Source organism: Rhinoderma darwinii, chromosome 13 (assembly GCF_050947455.1).
Source record: "Rhinoderma darwinii isolate aRhiDar2 chromosome 13, aRhiDar2.hap1, whole genome shotgun sequence".
Classification (NCBI taxonomy): Eukaryota; Metazoa; Chordata; class Amphibia; order Anura; family Rhinodermatidae; genus Rhinoderma; species Rhinoderma darwinii.
The window spans coordinates 32126793-32140725 of NC_134699.1; the positions used below are offsets into that span (position 1 = coordinate 32126793).

The 13933-nt window shown below is 44.3% G+C and overlaps 1 protein-coding gene across 2 annotated transcripts in view; it reads right to left on the reverse strand.

The window, feature by feature from the left end:
• The window catches only part of TRPC4AP (transient receptor potential cation channel subfamily C member 4 associated protein), a 40960-nt gene that overhangs the window by 22191 nt on the left and 4836 nt on the right, over positions 1 to 13933 (reverse strand). Inside the window, exons 1-2 of one of the 2 annotated variants that reach the window (XM_075846663.1) lie at positions 2594 to 2700; positions 654 to 782 (exon numbers count right to left, since the gene is read on the reverse strand). Coding sequence is in view for 1 of the 2 variants with exons in the window: in XM_075846662.1 (XP_075702777.1) it covers positions 654 to 782 (129 nt within the window). In the remaining variant the exon portion in view is untranslated. Of the gene's footprint in view, positions 1 to 653; positions 783 to 2593; positions 2701 to 13933 lie in introns of those variants that run through there. The other variant, XM_075846662.1, reaches the window with a different exon arrangement.

Consider the following 13933-nt stretch of genomic DNA (forward strand, 5'->3'; position numbering starts at 1 on the left):
TTGGTCATTAAGAAACTAATTAGCATAAATCTAAAATTGCTCATAAAAGATAGTTTTTCAAAATAAAAACCACTGCTGTTATCTACATTACAGCGCCGATCACATTATGTAGGAGATAGGGCACTTATAATGTGGTGACAGAGCCTCTTTAAATAAGAGGTTTGCCTTTGCATAATTATACCTTTATGGCCAGTGATAAACAAGAGCGTGCGCCCCCCCCCCCCCCCCCCGTTTCAGTAGGTGGCACAGTAGCAGCGGGAACACCCTTTTTGTGCAATGTACAGGTATCCCATACATTGCATAGCGAATGAGAGGTGTAGGGACCGGAGTACCGCTGTAATGTTTACATGCAGTGGTGCGCAGGTCAGTGTGTGCTGTAGGAGGGGGAGTGAGATTTTTTTATTTATATTTTTAAAAACAAGTAATTAGACCTCTCAATATTCATAATAAAAAAAAACAACCTACATGTTATAAAGTAAATGCTAAATCTGGATTCAGCAAAGTATATAAATATACAAAACCATTAGTAAAGGACAGAAGGTTGATGTTTTGCAACATACAGTAAACCAGACATTAGTCACACTGCCATTTATTAGAGGTGATACATTGTTAATTCCAGCATCACCCCGTATTCAATGGAGGAAAGTCTGTACCTTCAGTATGGCCTGGCACTGGGAGAAGTCACTGTTGGGGTGGCTACCTTCATACAACTTGCGTAGGAATTGAGGAATACTGTTCCACTTGGCCGGTTTGTCTCTTTCTTTCAGCAGCTCCTCAGTAATCTACAAAGAAAGCAGCATCCATGAGAACGAGAGCTTCCCTCCATGACCATGCTTAAGAGATAGATGCCCATATAGGACCAATTACAGTTGATGATGGTGGGCACCACTCTGGTATATTAATAATCAATTAAGGCGCTAGCATGGCACCCTTGAATGACTGCAATAAAACAACAAGAGAGACATGTATAACTACTATTACAAAGTTTACCATCTTTAGGGGTGTCGTGGGATTATAATGTTTCCTCTGGGGAGACTAATGTTGAGTGTATATTAAAAGTTTTAACCAGTCTTATTTGACTATTGTGTTGTATTTTTAGTATATTGTAATAAATCTACATTTTTACATTTAAAAGAGTACCTGTATTTTCGGAAAACTTCACACATGTCAAAGTGACATGTTACCAGTTTTGATCGGTGGGATCCCGGGCACTGAGACCCCTCCGATCGCTAAAACGAAGCAGGGGTCTCAGTGCTCACTATGCCATGTCAAACTTTTTATGAAAGTAAAGGTACCCTTTCAATTCTTTTTAAACGTTCTTTTCGACGGTTGTCGTGCCAGTTTATTTCTGGAATCGCTCTGTGTCTCGATCGTGTTTTATAATTATAGCACTTCAATTCTTAAAGAAGCACTCCACTTTATTTTTTTTATTTCAGCCTCCATTTGTACATTGGTTTTGCAGTGGGGTGCTGTGTGCAAAAATATTTACCGATCCCCACATCTTGTCTTTTTCAGGGTCCTCCTCTCTGACTTGTCTTGAATCGCTGATTTTCAGAAAAACAGAAGTAAGGCTCTCAATGCATTCCTATGGAGCCCGTTTCTGGCTCCCATAGGAATGCATTGAGAGTCGGAGTTACGGTTTACTCAAAAGCAGTGTGACTCCAGACAAGTCAAAGGGAAGGTCACGTGGGCGACGCTGGACCCGAAAAAGACAAGATGCGGGGATCGGTAAGTATTTTTGCACACAGCACCTATGTACAAATGGAGGCTGCAATAAAAAAAATAAAGTGGAGTGCTCCTCTAAGTGTGAATATAAAAACGTTCACACTCAAAAACGAAGGCTGGATTCACACATTAAGTTTTTGATGCTGTTTTTGTTGCAGTTTTTTTTTTTTTGGCCAAACACAGAAAACACAGCGTTTTTTGGAGGCGGAAAATCTGCCTCAAAATTCCGTTTGGAAGTTTGAGGCAGATTTTCCTCTGCCTGCACGCCGATTTTCGTGGCGTTTCTCGCCCGCGACCATTGAGCGCCGCGGTCATAAAACGCAGCAAAATACGTTTTCTCTGCCCCCCATTGATGTCAATGGGAGGTCAGAGGCGTAAACGCCCGAAGATAGAGCATGTCCCTTCTTCTCCCGCAATACGGTTTTACAGCTCGCGGGAGAAAACCGCCTCCGCCTCCCATTGAAATCAATGGGAGGCACTTTCGGCCGGTTTTTGGGGACTTTTGCGGCGCAGTTTCCGCGTAAAAAAACTCTGTGTGAACCCAGCCTTATGATGTTTTAAGTAGCATAGGTAAATATTGCGTATTTTTTTTAATGTATTTAATTTCCAGCCATGCAAAAAAAAATAACAAATTCACAACCCCTTAGAGCAGGGGTCAGGAACCTTTTTGGCTAAGAGAGCCGTAAACGCCACATATTTTGAAATATAATTCCGCGAGAGCCGTACAATATGTTTAAAGGGCCATTGACAGATCAATCGCTCCAATGTTCACTTAGTACAGCAAGGAATGCTCCTCCCTGCTGTATAAAGCCACAACTGAACTGAAACAATGGTAATTAGCAGTAAAAAAATTAAATAAATAACTTACATTGTGAGCTTGCGATGCATGACATCAGTCCAGCAGTCTGGCTTCTTCTTTTTCCTGCGCATGACTGGAAGCTGGCATTCTTCCCACCTGATGTTGAGAGAATGCCAGCTTTGAGGCATTCGCAGAAGAAAGAAGCTGGAATGTTGGACATGTCACACAACGCATTGTCAGTTATGTCAATTATCTATTTTATTATTTTACAGCGAATTATTGTTTAGGTCCAGCGGTGGCTTAGTGCAGCAGAGAGGAACACTCCTTTGTGTACTAAGTGACCGCTGGAGCAATTGTATCTGTCAGTGGCCCTTTTAAAAGTGTTGGTCTTACAGAAAATGAACAAAAAAGAGAGGCTCAGACCCATAGGGAACTAAAGCATTTACTACTTAAAGTGGTACATACAAGCAGGCACACCCAGCGTAATAAATAATTGAACTTTATTAAATAGTCTCACTGTACATAAAGTGCACACATTGACTTGTATTTAATTTTAAAGAACAACAAATCTCCGAACTCTTTTTTTTATAACATAATAACGTTTTAATGCTGTTGCTAACCAACGACGAATAGAATACTTCCTACCGTTAACGTCCAAGGGAGACACAAGGGAGGAGGCAGATGCCGCTTCACTAGGGGACGCAGGTGCGTGCTTGCAGACGGCGCGGCTATGCAGGGAGTTATGGGAAATGTAGTCCATGCTCCCTGCCGCTCACCACTGCCGCCAATGCTTATCAGGCCATCAAAGAACTACCAATATCAGCGTGCACCGCGGCCTGATGGAGCGCGGTGCACGGGCTGATGGAGCGCGGTGCATGCATCCTTCCCATAGACAGGTAGGAGCCCTGTCTGCGAGCCAGATACGGCCATCAAAAGAGCCATATCTGGCTCGCGAGCCATAGGTTCCCGACCCCTGCCTTAGAGGAAGTGTCACCCAAAAAAAATATTTTTATATCAGTTTGATGTTAGTGTTTTTTTAAAAACTTATATTTATTTGTGTGTTTGTGTTTTACTTTTTTTATTTTTTTACTTTTTCTTCCCTATGGGGGCTGCCATTTTTTTTTCCATTTCTGTATGTGTCGATTAACGACACATACAGACATGGAATACGGCAGCTACAGTCCCATAGTGAATGCGAACGGGGCCCGTTCCATCCACTATGGTGTACGCCGTCTGTGTCCGGCGCCATTTTCCTGTGGACCGGAAGTCGCGGCCGGACAGTAAGATTACTACTTCCGGTCTCGTCTTCCGGACTTGTGCACTTGGAGCAGCGGCAGCAGACGGAGCGGACGGACCGGAGGGAGCGGCGGCGGCAGGAGCAGGTAAGTTATTTCTATGTATGTTCGTGTTTCAGTGTGTGTTTACTACTGTATGTAAACCTACTACACTGTGTGTTAGCTCAAAAAATGGCGACACACAGTGTAGGAGGTTTGACCGTTCAATCCCCTCGTTTCTCCCGGCACTAGCCAGGATAAAGGAGGGGGGGATTCTGAGAGCTCACTGGAGCGAGTGAGTTTTTTCCAATTTTGCAGCATAAAGCAATGTGGTTGCTTTACCACATGCAATGCTGCAATTTTGGGAATTGCTCCATCTAGTGACCAGCACTGGGAAATATTATAAATTAAAATCTAATTTATAATATTTCCTGACTCGTGAAAAAAATAAAAAAAATTAGAACAATGTTTAATCACCTACACACTAATTGTTTAACTAAAAAAATAAATACATTTTTTGCTAGCAACACATTCCCTTTAAGGAAACAGCCGATATTCACTTAATGGACCAAGCCATTTTTTTTCAGATCGGACGTGTGACTTTATTTTACACAAAGTGAAAAAGAGGGGTTAAAGTCCCTAAGTAAGTACTCTTCTTCTTTTCTTTTACTTTAACAATTGTTCAGTTTTTTGTAACTATGATAATGGACAGCAAGATTGGAGGTTTTCTTCAGTGCACAGTTTGCCATATGTATGCACGACTGGAGCCGGAGTTCCAGGGTGAATACCTCTGTGGCAGATGTGAGCATGTTGGTCACCTAGAAGCTCGCATTAGAGATATGGAGGAGAAAAATGCAACACTGAGGGCGATAGACAATCTTGAGCGGAGCATGCTGCTGACTGAGCACGCAGTTAGTGGTTTAGTCCTGGAGGGTGAAGACATGGGTCAGCAGGATGAGGCAAGTAGCTGGGCTAATGTAGTTAAGGGCAGTAGAAAGGGGTCCAAGAATATGAAGGCCAATCCGGGTTCTGACATTCCAAGCAAAATTGCCAAGTTTGGTGATGATGCGAGGGTGTCCGTCTTAGGCCTCATTCACACGACAGGGTTTCCCGGCCAGGTGCCGGCCGTTCGTAAATCGGCCGGCACCCGGCTGCATTAGGAATAATAGACCCCTAATGGGGCTATTCACACGACCGATTTTTTGACAGCCAGGAAAACCGGCCGTCAAAAAATAGGACACACTCTATTTTCGGCCGGGTACCCGGCCCCCATAGAAGTCTGTGGGGCCGGGTAATACACGGCCATCACCGGAATGTGTCCCGAGTGATGGCCGGGTTTTCCGGCGCTTGATCTCCTCCTCACAGCGCAGAGTGCATGTGAGGAGGAGGAGTTGATGCCATTCGGACGAATGGCTACGCTGTACACTGTGTGGCAGGGACGGGGTGTACAGCAGGTGGAACAGCGCTGCGCTGGCTCCCTTCCCCTGCTTGTTTTAAAAGCGCCCTGGCCCGGCGACACCTTCCATGGCGCCGCTAGCAGCTGCTTCTACTACTGTAGCGACGCCACTATAGCAGAGCAGGTAGGTATCTCCCCGCTCCGCTATGCGCTAGCTCCATTTTAGCTCCCTGAAGGAGCGGAATCCCTGTGTGTTCGGGGATTCCGCTCCTGGACAGAGCGCTTGATGTCTCTGTCCATATCTGGGCAGTGACATCAGGGGAAACTCCTGAAGCGGAATCCCCGAACACATGGGGATTCCCCTTCAGGAGTTGCCGCTGATGTCACTGTCCAGATCTGCCCGGCCCGGAACGGATGCAAAAATAATGCAAACCGGCAAAATGGCCGATTTTACCGGCCGATACTCGGGCGGGACCCGGTCGTGTGAATCCCGCCTTAGAAATGGCAGCCCTAGTGGATACTGATCCCCCTAATAGCCGGGAGAACAGCCCAGCTAGTAGTCGGCGTGATTGTAATGCAGGTAAGGCAAGACAATTGATAGTTGTAGGGGATTCTATAATCAGGAAGACTGATAGAATAATTTGTTGCCAAGACCGCCTCAACCGAATGGTTTGCGGTCTCCCTGGTGTCAGGGTTCGGCATGGGGTGGAACGGGTGGATAAATTACTGGGAGGGGCTGGTGATGATCCAGCTGTCGCGGTCCACGTGGGAACCAGCGACAGAATACATGGTACGTGGAGGAGCCTTAAGAATAATTTTAAAGAACTAGGCTACAAGCTGAAGGGAAGGACCTCAGGTTGTATTCTCAGGAATACTGCCTGTGCCATGTGCATCACAGGAAAGACAGCGGGAGCTCAGGGAGTTAAATGTATGGCTTAAAGAGGCTCTGTCACCAGATTCTCAAATCCCTATCTCCTATTGCATGTGATTGGCGCTACAATGTAGATAACAGTAACGTTTTGGTTTTTTTAAAAAACGTTCATTTTTGGCCAAGTTATGAGCTATTTTATATATATGCAAATGAGCTTTGAAATGGACAATTGGGCGTTTTTTTTTTCGTTATGTTCAACTGGGCGTGTATTGTGTTTTTAACTGGGCGTGTTTACGTGTATGACGCTGACCAATCAGTGACCAGTCAGCGTCATACACTATTCTCCATTCATTTACACAGCAGCGATCTGCAGCCACATACATAGAGATTAACGTTAACCTGATAATGAATACACATGAAATCCAGCCTGGACGTCATGTGTATTCAGAATTCTGACACTTCTGACTCTTTTCTTTGAGATTTCCAGAAAGGGAAACGAAATCTCGTTTACCTCCGTAATCTCGCGAGATTACGCGTGGCTTGCTGGAATCTCACAGAAAATATTCTAACAGGTTCTATATGTCACTTATAACAAATATAAACAACTAAAATTAAACCCCACATGGCTTACACCTTCTGTAAAAAGGGCAAAACATGACCAAAAAAAAAGAGCATTTGAAAAATACAAATCTGAGGGTACAGCTGTAGCCTTTATAAATTACAAAGAGCTTAATAAAATCTGAAAAAAGTAATAAAATCAGCAAAAATATAAAATCAAAAAGGCAGGTGGCCAATGATAGTAAAACAAATCCCCAAAAATTCTTCAAGTACAGTATATAAATGAGTTGTTTATAGGGGCAGGGGCTCAACAGAAGGCAGTTGATATACTGAATTGGCTGAATGAAGATATTGTCCAAGCTAAGTTAAATAAAATAAAGGTATACAAGGCCCCGGGACCAGATGGGTTACACCCTAGAGTTCGCACAGAGTTTTTTTACAGGAGGAAAATTCCTCCTGCAAAAACTGCTCCAGACGTTTTTTGCACAGTGGTTTGACAAAAACTCATGAAAACACTCGTCAAGGCGTTTTTTTTACCCTTTCTGACTGATTGTAATGGGGTTTTGGAGGTGGAAACCGGCTCAAGATGGGTCATGTCGCTTCTTTTTACTGCAATGTGTTTTCTTTACTCGCGGTAAAAAAACTCGTCTAACTCCCATTGAAATCAATGGGAGGCATTTTCGGGCGTTTGATGAGTTTTGCGGAGCGGTTTCCACACCAAAATACTCGTCAAAAAAACTCTGTGTGAACAGGGCCAAAGAGCTTAGTTCAGTTATTTCTGTCCCCCTCTTCATAATATTTAGAGATTCTCTAGTGACTGGTACAGTGCCAACAGACTGGCACAGGGCAAATGAGGTGCCTATTTTCAAAAAGTGCTCTAGATCTTCCCCACGTAATTATAGACCAGTAAGCTTAACATCCATCGTGGGGAAAAGGTTTGAGGGACTATATACAGGATTATGTGACCAAAAATAGTATTATAACTGACAGCCAGCACGGTTTTACTAAGGACAGAAGTTGTCAAACTAACCAGATTTGTTTTTATGAAGAGGTGGGCAGAAGCCTAGAAAGAGGGGCCCATATAGTGTTTTTGGACTTTGCAAAGGCATTTGACACTGTCCCTCATAGAAGTCTAATGGGTAAATTAAGGACTATAGGTTTAGAAAGTATAGTTTGTAATTGGATTGAGAATTGGCTCAAGGACCATATCCAGAGAGCTGTGGTCAATGATTCCTACTCTGAATGCTCCCCGGTGACCCCAGGGTTCAGTGCTGGGACCACTATTATTCAACTTATTTATTAAATGATATAGAGGATGGGATTAATAGCACTATTTCTATTTTTTCAGATGACACCAAGCTATGTAATATAGTTCAGACTATGGAAGATGTTCATGAATTGCAAGCGGATTTAAACAAACTGAGTGGGCGTCCACTTAGCAAATGAAGTTTAATGTAGATAAATGTAAAGTTATGAATCTGGGTAACAACAACCTGCATGCATCATATGTCCTAGGGGGAGCTACACTGGGGGAGTCACTTGTTGAGAAGGATCTGGGTGTACTTGTAGATCATAAACTAAATAACAGCATGCAGTGTCAATCAGCTGCTTCAAAGGCCAGCAGGATATTGTCGTGTATTAAAAGAGGCATGGACTCGCGGGACAGGGATGTAATATTACCACTTCGCAAAGCATTAGTGAGGCCTCATCTAGAATATGCAGTCCAGTTCTGGGCTCCAGTTCATAGAAAGGATGCCCTGGAGTTGGAAAAAAATACAAATAATTGCAACGAAGCTAATAAGGGGCATGGAGAATCTAAGTTATGATGAAAGATTAAAAGAATTAAACCTATTTAGCCTTGATAAAATACAAATAAGGTGGGACATTATTAACTTATATAAATATATGAATGGCACATACAAAAAATATGGTGAAATCCTGTTCCATGTAAAACCCCCTCAAAAAACAAGGGGGCACTCCCTCCGTCTGGAGGAAAAAAGGTTCATCCAGTAGAGGCGACAGGCCTTCTTTAGGGGGGATTCACACGAGTGTGTATTCGGTCCGTGCGGGCCGCGTGGTTTTCACGCGGCACGCATGGACCAATACAAGTCTATGGGGCAGTACAGACAGTCCGTGCTTTTTGCGGAGCGTTTGTCTGCTGCGCAAAAAGCACGACAGGTTCAATAACTCTGCGTATTTCGCGCATCACGCACCCATTGAAGTCAATGGGTGCGTGAAAACCACGCAGGTTGCACGGAAGCACTTCCGTGCGAACCGACTGAAACAGCGCACCAGCTGTCAAAAGGATGAATGTACACAGAAAAGCACCACGTGCTTTTCTGTTTCCGAACATCCAAACGGAGTGTCTTTGCGATGAGCGAAGCCGGACAAGCGAACTGAACTTCACCGGGCAAAAAAAATTATCGGTACGCGACGTCAGGAGATAGTCACTGTCCATGGTGCTGAAAGAGTTAAACTGTTTCAGCACCATGGACAGTGACTTCCGATCCCAATATACATGAACCTGTAGAAAAAAAAAAACGAAGTTCTGACTTACCGCTAACTCCCGACTTCTTCCTCCAGTCTGACCTCCCGGGATGACAATTCAGTCCAAGTGACAGCTCCAGCCAATCACAGGCCAAGCACAGGCTGCAGCGGTCACATGGACTGGCGCGTCATCCAGGGAGGTGGGGCCCGATGTCGAGAGGCGCGTCACCAAGGACGCGTCACCAAGGCAACGGCCGGGAAGTTCTCGGTAAGTACGAACGTTTTTTTTTTCAACAGGTTTTTCGATATTGTGTTCGGCATTCACTGTCGAGGGTGCTGAAAGAGTTACTGCCGATCAGTTAGCTCTTTCAGCACCTTGGACAGTGACGGGCGTCGACTAGCCTCATCTCTATGATGGCGGCTGCGCAAAAATCACGCAGCCGCGCATTAAACACGGATGACACACGCAGCTGTCAAATGGTTTTTGCGCACGCAAAACGCTGCGTTGTTTGCGCGCGCAAAAACGCAACGTCCGTCTGTATCTGCCCTTACTGTGAGAACTGTGAATCTATGGAATAGTCACCGCAGGAGCTGGTCGCAGCAGGGACAGTAGATGGCTTTAAAAAAGGCTTAGATAATTTCCAAGAACGAAAAAAATATTAGCTCCTATGTGTAGAAATTTTTCCCTTCGCTTTTCCAGTCCCTTGGTTGAACTTGATGGACATGTGTCTTTTTTCACCCGTACTAACTATGTGGTAACTTTAGAATTCTTTTATTTTTTCAAGCGATTCGGAGATTCTCTTACAAATGTTATTTATTTTTGCAGAAAATCTGTTTTGATAATTTTTTTTTTATATAACACTGAAGGTTTTACCAGAGAAATGCAAATTAATATTTATTGCCAAGACTCTGCAGTTTTTAGAAATATCCCACATGTGGCCCTAGAGCGGTAATAGACTGAAGCACCGGCCTCGGAAGCAAAAGGAGTACCTAGTGGATTTTGGGGCCTCCATTTTTATTAGAAAATATTTTAGGCACCATGTCCGGTTTGAAGAGGTCTTGTAGAGTCAAAACAGTGGAACCACGCCAGGGCTTACAAAGGAAGGAGCACCATTTGATATTGGAGCTTAAATTTTGCTAGAATGGTTTGTGGAGGACATGTCACATTTGCAATGCCACTGCGGGACCAAATCAATTGAGACCCCCCCCCAAACGTGACACAATTTGGGTAACTACACCCCTTGATTATTTTATAGAGGGGTATACTTACCATTTTGACCCTATGGGTTTTTTTCTGAATTTAGTGAAATTATGTTGTGGATATTGATTTTCACATTTTTTCCACTAAAATGTTCACATTTTTCATTTCTACAGGGGTTAAAGGAGAAAAAGCCGCAGATTTGTAAATCAATTTCTCCAGAGTACGGCAATACCCCACATGTGGTCAGAAACTGCTGTTTGGATACACGGCAGGGCTCAGAAAGCCAGGAGCGCTAATTGGCATGCAGATTTTGCTGTAATGGTTTTTGGGAGCCATGTCGCATTTGCAGAACCCCTGCGGGACCTAATCAGTGGAAATCCCCCCCCCCCCCAAATTGACCTCATCTGGGAAACTAGATCCTCAATGAATTTATCGAGGGGCATAGTGAGCATTTTGACTTCACAGGCAATTTGCTGAATTTAGTGGAATTATGCCGTGAAAATGAAAATTCAATTTTTCACAAGGAATAAAGGGAGGAAAATCACCCCAAACATTAGAAAAGCAATTTCTCTCGATTACGGCAATACCCCACATGTGGTCATAAACGGCTGTTTGGGACACACGGCAGGGCTCAGAAAGGCAGGAGCGCTATTTGGCATGCAGAGTTTGCTGGATTGGTTCTTGGGAGCCATGTTGCATTTGCAAAATTCTGAGGTACCAGAGTATAGTGGAAGCCCCCCAAGAAGTGACTCCATTTTAGAAACGACACCCCTCAAAGGCATTTATCATTTGCCTGGACATATGACAGGGCTAAGTGAAGAGCACAATGCGTATTTGAGCTCTATTTTGGTGATTTTCACAGCATTGGCCCACAATTGCAAAGCTCTGAAGTCAAATAGTAAAACAAACCAAGTAATGACCCCTATTTTGGAAACCACACACCTTGAGGCATTTTAAGAGGTGGTGAGCATTTTGACCCCACAGATGTTTTTTCTTTAGAAGTTTATGCGCAGCGGATGGTGCAGTGAAAACTACAATTTTGCACTGATAAGTTTTTTTAGTGCACAAGGCGTTGTGCCCAGTTTGTGACACTGAAGACTAGGGATGTCACGGTACCAGAATTTGGACTTAGATAGCTATACTTCGTGTAGTATTGTGATTTAGATACCAAAACGATATTTTTGCCAACAATAATAAAAAATAAAAAGAAGTTTTTCCGTTTTCAGATGTGAGGCACGAGGTGTGATGAATTTTGAATCTCCATGTGCCCCACCTTAATAGTAATTAACCCCATCATGTTCCTCAGTCATAATGGACAACATTGGATTAATGTGTGAGGTACATGATGGGGTTAATTACTATTAGGGGGGATTCACACGAACGTGTATTGGGTCCGTGCGGGCCGCGTGGTTTTCACCCGCCACGCACAGAGCAATACAAGTCTATGGGGCAGTACAGACAGTCCGTGCTTTTTGCGCAGCGTTTGTCCGCTGCGCAAAAAGCGCGACATGCTCAATATCTCCGCATATTTCGCGCATCACGCACCCATTGAAGTCAATGGGTGCGTGAAAACCACGCAGGTCGCACGGAAGCACTTCCGTGCGAACCGACTGTTTCGCGCACCAGCTGTCAAAAGGATGAATGTAAACAGAAAAGCACCACGTGCTTTTCTGTTTCCAAACGGAGTGTCTTTGAGATGAGCGAACCCGGACAACCGAACCGAACTCCACCGGGTTCGGCCGAACTCGGCAAAAACATTTCCGGTACGCGACGTCAGGAGATAGTCACTGTCCAGGGTGCTGAAAGAGTTAAACTGTTTCAGCACCCTGGACAGTGACTTCCGATCCCAATATACATGAACGTGTAAAAAAAAAAAAAAAGAAGTTCTGACTTACCGATAACTCCCGGCTTCTTCCTCCAGTCTGACCTCCCGGGATGACAATTCAGTCCAAGTGACAGCTCCAGCCAATCACAGGCCAAGTACAGGCTGCAGCAGTCACATGGACTGCCGCGTCATCCAGGGAGGTGGGGCCCGATGTCGAGAGGCGCGTCACCAAGGCAACGGCCGGGAGGTATGTTCTCGGTAAGTACTAACTTTCTCTCTTTTTTTTTTTTTAACAGGTTTCTCGATATTGTGATCGGAATTCACTGTCGAGGGTGCTGAAAGAGTTACTGCCGATCAGTTAACTCTTTCAGCACCCTGGACAGTGACTGACGTCGACTAGACTCATCTCTATGATGGCGGCTGCGCGAAAATCACGCAGCCGCGCATCATACTCGGATGACACACGCAGCTGTTAAGTGGTTTTTGCGCGCGCAAAACGCCGCATTTTTTGCGGGCGCGCAAAAACGCAACGTTCGTCTGAATCAGCCCTTAACGTGGGACACATGGAGGTTCAAAATTCATACCTCGTGCCTCAGATTCCATATTAAATCACCCCATAATCCGCTCATGACCATCACGGGTAATTCTGCCTTTCCTCCGGGTCTGCGTAGAATGGAATTCCGGTGGTGGCTCAATAAGGGGTTTTACAGGATTAAGGACTTTTTTGTAGGGGGGGACATCAGAACTCTGGATTACTTTAAGGACTCACACTCGATGCCCCCATCGGAGCATTTTAGATATATCCAGATACACCACTTCTTGTTGAACTGGAAATCCAGGAGGGGGGACATCAGCACATTGACCACTTTTGAACGGCTGTGTTGGCTTTCTGGCTTACGACATAAAATTTCCACGATATATTCCGATCTGGTTACTCCGGAAGGTAAACTCCCTTACATGACACGATGGGAACATGATCTAGGTACGGGAGTGGAATTGGAGCAGTGGAGGGAGATGGCATGTACGACCTCAAAACTATCTATCAATACATCCTTGGTGGAAGCGGGTTATAAAGTATTAATGAGATGGTATATGGTCCCTACTCGTATAGCTCGCTTTAACCCATTGGTGGATAAGCACTGCTTTAGACAATGTGGTGCGGAGGGTACACTAATGCATATTCTATGGGAGTGTCCAGTGGTTGCCACATTTTGGAACCAGGTATACCAGCTTATTAACACAGTGATCCAAGTCAAACCCCCCAGGGATGTGATTACGGCTCTGCTATGCGGTCCTATTCCCGAGGTTCGGGCCCCCGCATGTAAATTTCTCCGATATGTGTTTCTGGCAGCTAAAATAACTATTGCTAGGGCCTGGCGAACACCCACGTTGTCTATGGATATGTTGATCGCTAAGATCTCATGGATAATGGTTAATGACCGCCTAACACATCAGCTGGCGGGTACATTAGACAAATTTGATGCCATTTGGGACCCATGGAGGAACCACACATTTTCGTGAATACATAGAGATGGTTAGAAGACCCTTCTACCCTACACCTTTCCTTCCCCCCCTCCTTATCCTTCTTTTGTTTATTGTGTGTGTTTTGTTTTTCTCTCTTATATTTTTTCCTTAGAGGCCATGTTAAGGTACTCTATAAAGCAATGTGATGTCAAGATTGGTTACCTATGTTAGTAATGAAGGCATTTATATACTATATATTTGGCAGAAGTGTTGACATCATGAATGATATATAATGTGAGATTTATTGGAGACCATGTTGGTCTAATACTTTGT